The sequence below is a fragment of the Crassostrea angulata genome, chromosome 1, assembly GCF_025612915.1.
Source record: "Crassostrea angulata isolate pt1a10 chromosome 1, ASM2561291v2, whole genome shotgun sequence".
NCBI classification, from domain to species: Eukaryota; Metazoa; Mollusca; class Bivalvia; order Ostreida; family Ostreidae; genus Magallana; species Magallana angulata.
Genome location: NC_069111.1, coordinates 55510883 through 55520082, shown reverse-complemented (window position 1 = coordinate 55520082; position 9200 = coordinate 55510883). Strand labels below are relative to the sequence as shown.

The 9200-nt window shown below is 36.3% G+C and overlaps 1 protein-coding gene across 3 annotated transcripts; it reads right to left on the bottom strand.

Moving 5' to 3' along the window:
• Positions 1 to 326: 326 nt before the first annotated feature.
• Positions 327 to 8362, bottom strand: LOC128164160 (sialin-like). 3 transcript variants are annotated; one of them, XM_052827903.1, is made up of 11 exons: positions 7763 to 8362; positions 4674 to 5282; positions 4268 to 4563; positions 3938 to 4171; positions 3771 to 3858; positions 3576 to 3662; positions 3293 to 3444; positions 3047 to 3190; positions 2806 to 2938; positions 2311 to 2552; positions 327 to 1725 (listed from the first exon to the last, which is right to left on the bottom strand). In XM_052827903.1, exons 2-11 carry the CDS (start codon positions 5254 to 5256, stop codon positions 1483 to 1485), a joined length of 2202 nt encoding a protein of 733 aa, XP_052683863.1. In that variant the 5' UTR covers positions 5257 to 5282; positions 7763 to 8362; the 3' UTR covers positions 327 to 1482. The 3 variants fall into 3 exon arrangements, with proteins under 3 accessions (XP_052683863.1, XP_052683869.1, XP_052683880.1); XM_052827909.1 differs by lacking the exon at positions 7763 to 8362 and adding an exon at positions 7071 to 7373; XM_052827920.1 differs by lacking the exon at positions 7763 to 8362 and adding an exon at positions 6420 to 6675.
• Between the last annotated feature and the right edge of the window lie 838 nt (positions 8363 to 9200).

Here is a 9200-nt window from a genome sequence, read left to right as displayed (position 1 = left end):
TGTTAGCCAGCTGTTCTTTATCCGTCGAAGCTGAAGTCCAATTGAAATGCTAAATTATCAATATTTGATGATTGCCTAACTATTGACACACGCATATTTCAATTATGTGCAAATGATATGTGTTCCCCATAAAAAAAAAATATGCAATTTCCTATTAAATTTACTTCATATATTATATCAAAGCCATATAAATAGTACAAGATGTACAAATTATATGGCATATTTAAAAAAAAAACACACACACACACATGGAAAGGTGGGATAAAAGGGTTAGGGAGAACATAACTATTTTTGGTTATAGATGATTTTAAATAGTTTTCATATTGAAGAAATGCAGAACTAGTATTTTTTTTTATCAAATTACACAATTTCGTAGCAATTAGTTGAACATTGAATACGCTTGGCAATGATATTTCCTACACAGACTCATAATGATTATAACAAATACCATAATACACAAAAAAACAAATACGGAAAGTGCTGTTTTATTTCGCTTCGTTTTTACAAACGTTATAGTTGAACTTAATACAATGATTGGCGGGGAGCAGCTAAATCCTCATGCTATTAGCCAGGCTTTCCCTCCATCATTGGCTTCCAGATAAAACTTGCCAATTTGAAAACTCGTCAAAAGAATTGGGATCGATAACCTGTCAGTTTGGCCCACGCCTGAACGTGACATCTCGCGGCAACATTTATAAGCATGGGAAAATGATAAACCGAGAGAATAACTAATTGAAAATTTCAGTTCTCCTATATTGTATTAATTTGCCTTTTCAAGATATATTGAAAAGTCGTATCTTTTTTCTAATTTCTTGAACGGAATATATGATTTTCATAAAAATAAAAACTTTAAAGACCAATTTTTATTTTATTAAAAAAATATCTTTCGGCAAAGTTTTGATTGAAAGCAAAGCACTCTACACGCATGTGTACACACAAATTGTCATATACAATATGCAATATATACAAGAAATGTTTAAAAAATATATTAATACCAACAAGATACCCAATGGCACATACTTGTAACAATAAACACCATTCAAAAGTTTTTCTGAACGAATGGTAAAATATATAGTGTCCAATTTCTTGAACAGAATTTATATATTTTCATAAAAATAAAAACTTTTCAGATCAATTTTCTTTTTATTTTTATCTTTAACAAAAATATCTTTCGGCATATAAGCAGGATTTTGCATCTACAATATTGAATGAATACAAGAAATGTTTAACAATTATGTTAATAACAAACAAGATACCCGCATATAACAATAAACAACATTCAAACACTTTCTGAATCAGTGGTAAAATATACAGGTAACAATGCAACAAAAATATCACGTCATTTATTAAATGACATCTAAACAAAAAGAAAAAATAAGTACAATGTATATCACTTCAAAATACAAGTAGAAAAATAACTTAACGCAATAGAAATGTGTTCAATTCAGTAATAGATAATATTCCTATGAAACCTGCATCACGTTAATTCTCTTCCACATCGTTCTTGAAGACGACGTCATCGGACAAAACATCCTCTTCCGGGTCCTCCTCCAGTCCCGGAAGTTTATCGGCCTCCGGTTTGTCCGTCTCAACCATTTCCAGGATTTCATCGTCCTTGGCCCACTCCTGGATTTCTCCGTCGGAGAAAATCAGAAAGAAGATGACGCCCAGCACATAGATCACAGCGGCTATGTAAAAGGCCACTAGCCATTCTTTCTGGGATTTCTGAAATGCGATTTGATCAAAGTAGACATAAATAATGGTAAAGCGAAACGCAGTTACTGAGTTGATTAGAAATGAAATAAAAAAGCTCGACGCCTGATGTGAAGAGATACAGAGACTGACTAATGAATACTGACACATGATAGGGTGAAGATCATTAATACTGAAAATAATCATTATCGATTCAAGAGGGAAAAAATCACAAAACTAAAAAACAAACAACGTTCCATTAAACTGAAGATTACAAAATTTTGTGTTGAATTAATAAAAAAAAAGATTCTAGAACAAATGACTTTACATTCAAAAGATAACACCCAAGCAGAATTTAATTAATTTCGTTATAAAGTTTGCTTTGAACCACGGGGTTATTTTTTAAATACAAAGACCTTCAGGTGTCATTGGTATTTTTCTGGAGAGAGAGAGAGAGAGAGAGAGAGAGAGAGAGAGAGAGAGAGAGAGAGAGAGAGAGAGATTGGGAAAACTAATGGTTTCACGACTGCCCATGCAGTCAAAAAAACGTTGTCATTCATTAGACAAGGTCTTTTGCTTTGCATATCATTCCATTAGCATATAAAGTTGGGAACCTACATTTACTGTGATGGACGCCACAACATACGGTGCAATGATCCCTGGAATACTGGCCCCCGTGTTGGTGATCCCAAAAATGGTCCCGGCGTAGTTTGGTGCGATGTCTCCGTGGTTAACGAAAACCGACGGGAACTGGAACCCACAGAATGCGAGAGAGAGCGTCAGGAGAGCAATCGCCTCAGCCTGCTGGAAACACGTCATGTAGCCTAGGCCAATCAGAAAGGCTGCAGGGACGCACTGACCTAAAATCACAATGTATTTAGAAAAACATAACTGGTGAGTACTATGAACGAAGGGAACACATGATAAATTTCAGTTGTTAGCTATTAAAACAGTATGGCTAAGGACGGTGTTTTATTCAAAACAATATCGCTTTTAGCTATTGCACAAAACAGCAAAATTTCAAATCGTTTTTATTATTTTTAAAGACGAGCATCACATGGTTAGCACGATAAAAGTAGGATATAAAACCCAAAGGATAAGAAACTTTAATACCTATGGCACAAAACAGCTTTCTGGTCCATTTGATAGTAAGGATTTCTCTTTCGATCAATAAATCTGCAAACATTCCTGCCAAACTTATCATTACCCAGAATGCTAGATACGGTATCATAGAATACAGACCATTCTAAAATAAACGTGATTGCAAATTAAGATCAGCAGTTTATTTAAGTTCATATGCATGAAAAGTTAACAATTTGGTGACCCCACCTCAACAGTAACAAGACACACTTACAGATTTAATGTCGAACCTGAGGACTTCCTTAAGGTAGGTTGGCATCTGTGTCAGCAACATGTACGCCCCATAGTTACCAGCGGCATTGGCCACAAGAATGGCCCAAACAGGAAGTGACGTGAAAATAGCTTTCCAAGGTTTGGCCTATAACAATTTTAAGTTATACATGTAATTTCATACACATTGCATCCGATTTTAGAATTAAAATAAAACATACATGTATCTTGAAGAAGGAAAATCTCTTACCCTTTTTCTTAAATCAGGAAGTTCAGAGAATGTATCTTTACCCAGCGAGTGTTCGATATATTTTCTCTCGATTTTTGTTATATTAGGCATCTCGGCCGGTGAGTCCCTAGCGAAGATCCCCCAGCAAAGCGTCCACAGCAAAGAGCAAGATCCTAGGATGAAACTTTCCTATTAATAAAACACCGACTAGAGTTCTCTTTTCCACATCGAAATTCGCAAAACTAAGGTGAAGAATGCCAAGAAAATACTTACAGATATCTTTTGAATAGGATACCAATCTTACCTAACAAATAGAAAATTACAGCCCATCCAACGGAATCACAAAGTAAGCTGGATATCGGAAACGCCAAAGCATTTCCAAGCTGGGAACCTTAATCAACATTATATACAAACATTACATGTATATACATGTTCTTGCACAATCGGAATACACCACGAAAGACCTGGTTGATGTTAACTTCTATTTCAAAGCACTTACCCCCAAAAGCAAACGCAACAAGCCTACTCCTTTCATGCGGGGGTGACCATTTGGCCCAAAAGACTTGTGCTCCTGGATACATTGTAGCCTAGAATAGAGATTTATCTCTAAGAAAAAATTCTTGAAAAGGATAAAAATAAAGAAATTTCTTCACACTGCAGACGCACCTCTCCCATTCCAATAAGGACACGCGTCACAATCAGTAGATACGGACTCCCTCGGGCTAGTACTGGGGTCAAGATAGTCAACACCGAGACGAGAAACATTCCTACAAAAATCATACGACGAGGCCCAAAGCGTTCCGAGAGGACCCCCGAAGGAATCTGCATGACCGTGTATCCCCAGAAGAAAGCTCCCAAAATCCCACCTTGGAGAGATTTATCCCAAGTAAACTCGCCTTTCTGAAATAAGAGGAAAAATTGAAAATTATTTACGGAGTGCAAAATTAAAACTATTCGTGACACAACAGAAGAGCATCAGTTTGAACCAGTACTTACAATGTTTTGAGATGCCGCCGGTATTGGACACGTTTTTGCTGGATTTCGAGGATTTCCTTCCATAATTGTCCGATTAATGTAGCTTTGTTGGTATCCAGAAGTGACATTATCAGCAAGTGGTACGAACAAAGAGCTGTTGGTGAAATTCGATTGGTATTTCGTTAAGCCTGGGTTTAGTTCCGATTTTACCATGCAGACAATAGCAACGCTTAAGTTGACCCTTTGGGCGTAGAGGAAAAAGAACCCAATAAAACAGAGACCAGAAAATCGAAGTCTGCATGATGTCCACCAAGGAACTGAAATACAAGATGAGGAAGAATATCGAATTAAAGAAAGACATCTGTTTTGAACATCAAATACAACGAAATCGAATCCTTTGTTACATTACCATGCTCACGAGCCATACCTTGTGATGAGTCCGGCAGAGGTTCGATTTGAGCAAGTTCTTCTAGAAAAGACGACACTATGGAATTGTGATGAGGATAATTAAGACTTCCACTGCGCATGCGCCGAAAGCTTCTGCGTAAATTATCGTTTTCTGGGCTTTGATTGAAGCTCTGGCTTCTCAGACTTCTTCTGTTGCGTATTATGGACCTCGAGCTCTGCACAGACTCTTGACGTTTTACATACTTGCTCCCTGTTCGCTGAGGACTGCCCGAAGAATTTCTCACTAGACTCTCCCGCTCAGAATTGGTGGACGAGGTCCGCCTAACCTTAACATCTCCATCTTCTCCGCAATGGGCTGGGTCTGCTGTCGAGTTGGGTATTGTGGTACCATTAGGAAGTACGTCTTCTGTAGAGTTTGGAACTGAATTACCATTAGGGATTATATCTGTTGTTGAGTCGGGGATGGTATTGCTGTTAGATAGTGGATCTTTGGGTGAGTCGATTAGGTTTGTTTGGTCATTGTTGAACGAGTCGACGTTGTTGATTATTGTTTCTTCGCCAGGTCCTACGGAATCAGATTCTTTAGAATTGTCACGGTCCATAGTGATCAATTTATGTCTCCAAAACTCTGTAAAATTTCGACAGAAAAAACCAATGCAGATACATAATTTGTAAGAAGCTTGTGATCATGATTTCTTATGATTGCGGATGGTTGCATGGTCATCTAACAAATATACCGACACGAGATGGAGACTGCACGTAATCAAAAACCAACGACAGGTATCGACTGGTAAAATAGCAACATATGTTCTCACATGAAAAACGAGCAACATGTGAAGAACACAGAATCAGAAACAATCGTGAAGCTAGCATGCATGTATGTTGAACATTTGTCTAAATGTTAAGTGTTGTCTAAGGTAATTTAAACCCCTGTTTAACATGCAGAAGTTTAGATGTTTCGTGCTCTCTTTAACAAATACCAATACATTTACTGCACGTATGAAAAAAATGCAACATACGTAAGTTGCATGTTGATATAAATAAGTTGCATGTCGACATAAATAAGTTGCATGTTGACATAAATAAGTTGCATGTCAGCATCTTTATCTTGCATGTTAACATAAATAAGTTGCATGTCGACATAAAAAGGTAGCATCTAGCATCTTGGATGTCATAGGTGGTATTTGAGATTTTTGAGATTTTGTATAATTCCTATCTGATTGCAATTTTCTTGCATGTCAACATAGTTATGTTGCATTTTGACATAATTATCTTGCATGTCAACATATTAATCTTGCATGTCGACATATTTGATAGAAAAATAACTTGCACAGAAGGGGCAGAGATATGCCACCATACTTCTCAACATTTTAAAAGTGAAATCTTTATTTGTCCAATGAAAGGGCTAGTAAATTAACAACTAAATAGGCTTGGTTTTCGTGGCCATATCTTAGACTCTATTGGTCTCCCCAAAAGAAAAGGTCTGCATAAAGCTATAGAAAAATATATAAAATTAAAAGCTAATTTCTGTTTTACTAAATAATAGCTTATAGGTTTAAAAATCATATCTGAATTTAAAGTATATCTGATTTCTAATTTTTTTGGCCATCCAGCCTCCTTAATTAAAAGCCGAAATCTGTAACGAGTTACATATAATTGCATACACATGAAAACAATTAGCAAGCTATTTTCCAGAACTTACTTCAGATTAAATGTTTGCTTATCGGGCACCTGCCGATGAACGCGCTAGTCACCCAGTTCTGACCTTTACAACACGGCCGTGAACCGGTCAAGCAAAATGTTACAATAGATCGTGGCGCGGTGTTCGCTGTCAACACAGTGTCAGCTTGTAATTTTGCATTTTAAAGAGTGAAAGTTGCTGTGAATGCTCCAATATCCCCTCGCACGACAAACAAAACAGAGGAAATGAGTTTCACTGCTGGAAAATTTATTCGTCACGTCCCGGTGAAACCGGTGAGACTATAGCTGGGCTTTATCGATGTCTGTCGGTCAGTCTGTTCCATACTCGTTTTCAAGAGTTTTATTATATTTTGGTTCGGAGAAATGTTTTAAAATTTGGCTTGAAGCTTTCAAATAAGACAACTACAGAACAACTTTGAGTTAATATATGTATCGATCTATAGACGATAAAGAAATTAATTTTTAAAAGTCTAATAAAGATCTTTTATGAATTTTCTCGAAACCCCTTTGGCCCCTAAGGTAGAATCTTTCATGAATTCTCTCGAAACCCCTTTTTGGCACATAAATCGGCACTGGTGTGGAATCTTTCATGAATTCTCTCGAAATCTACTGCACATATGGATGTGAGTGAGTGCACATGCAATACTCTCAAATTACGTTTTTCAGAGTTGTAATAAAATATTAAAATATTAAACTAGTAGCATACTAAACTTACATCCACTTATAATATCCTCAGCATGTTACAGTGTGATACGCATAATAAAACAATTTGGCGTTGTTTTCTGCCAACACTACGGATGTCCGATTCAGGTCTGAGGGCCATTACAAGGACATGCACAAAAACAAAGGTTAGAAGACCAACGAATTAACAAATATATAACAAGGAACAGTTGTTACACCACAGTATCCTCAGCTACATAGATCTACGTGATCTTTTACGTCAAATTCTCACATCGGCAATAACTTCCCAGAGAAAAAGACAGTTCTGCGATAAGTAATCAGTCTGCCTATTGATACGGAATATTCCGCGGATCGGAATCCCTTTGGAGTAATGTATCGATTGTTTGTCTGCGAGAAGCAATGTCATTCAAGGTGATGAGGAGATGTAATGGCATGCTTTCCGAAGAATTTGTTTTAAAATATTGCTGATTTAGCTTTTGAAAGATTTACCACTGTGATTCCTGACAAGATTTCTCTTTAAATGTCTTTGTGACTTTCGTCTTAAAACAATTAATGATCATCTTTCCATTCTCTTACATATTTATTTTTCTTTTATCAACAAGAAATTTCTTTTAAAGGTTCCAATTTGAATATAATTCTTATTATTTGATTATAAAATTATTGTTTGAATTAATAGAAAACAGCAAAAAAATAAAAAAATAAATTTGATGTTAATATTAACCTTACCTTAAGTCCGAGACGTTCCGGCAGGAAAACAGAGACCTTCGTTTACTCTTTGGAGTCAAGGTATATCACTTATTAAGCACCTCTGATGTTAAAGTTATTGCTTATTTGCACGAGGGAACAAAACTGGGATAAATCTTCGATAAACTCCAGTGTGTTTTAAATCCAATCAGATCGACTCATCCAAACACAGGAAAAGAAACCTGACCAACTGCGCAATATCCACCTTAGAGCGCATGGGGACACGAGGAAGCGCCGTGATCGTCAATCGTCGGAATAATTATCAGATGCATCGCTTTCTTTACATTTATATGATAAGGTTTATCTTCCAATTCTGTTTTCTTTCGATGTCAGTTTTAGTGATTTAAACAGCATGAATATTGGCTTTTCTACCTTCCCTTTCGATGCTTTTCAGCTGTCGTATTTCTGTACGTTATGTTTTAGAGGGGAGGGCCTGATTAATATTTTTCCTTCTGTTAATTGTCATCAGCATGTTCTCTCGCCATAATTTAAAAACATGGTACCTTGTTTCCCCTGTGAACCGGCGGTGTGATCCCTACAAGCTGTCTCCGGATCAATGACCTACAAAGCCAGTTAACCCTAGCAGTAACAGTGTAATCATCTTTTTGTCAATAAAGTGTTGTTTATAACATTAAAATTATTTTAGTTTATTATCAATTTGTGGGAAAATGGCGAAAATATGTGTATAATAATATATATATATATATATATATATATATATATATATATATATATATATATATATATATATATATATATATATATATATATATATATATATATATATATATTTTGTGGGGGGGGGGGATTTCACAAACTTATAATGGGATTACATTTGGCCTCTAAAATGGGCAACCAAAGGTTAAACTAAAATCACACAGGTAGTGAGCTTACTCCTGTTCATCCATAACATCGAGTCTTTACCGGTTCCTCCGCTGGCGAGTCAGTTCTTATCTGTACTTATACGTTCACTCCTCAGGTCACGAAGTCGCAAAGATCGCAAAAAATGGGAGCGACCTTGACTGACAGAGAATTCATCACCAAAATACATGCATGACAGATTCTTTAAGACATACAGTGTACATGTACATGCGTATGCTTACGTGAAGGGTCAACTGCAGTTCAACAGTTCATTGATATACCATAGAACTAACGTCTATGATTTTGAAATATCGACTATATAGCCATAGCAAAGCAAAGCTGTTTCGGCGGAATTTCTTCTGAACATTAAAGCTTGTGAACTGCTGACCATGACTTAATCTGATGGATATTTTCATGTTGTTAACCAGTTCCCGAGTCGGAATGAAATCCAGTAGTCCGTATAACAACAACATTGTATTGCCTTTCTAAAGGTGAACGAACAACCTTCCGTTTTAAGTAGGCGTTTATAATGTAAACTGCATTGCTTTCAAATGCAGTA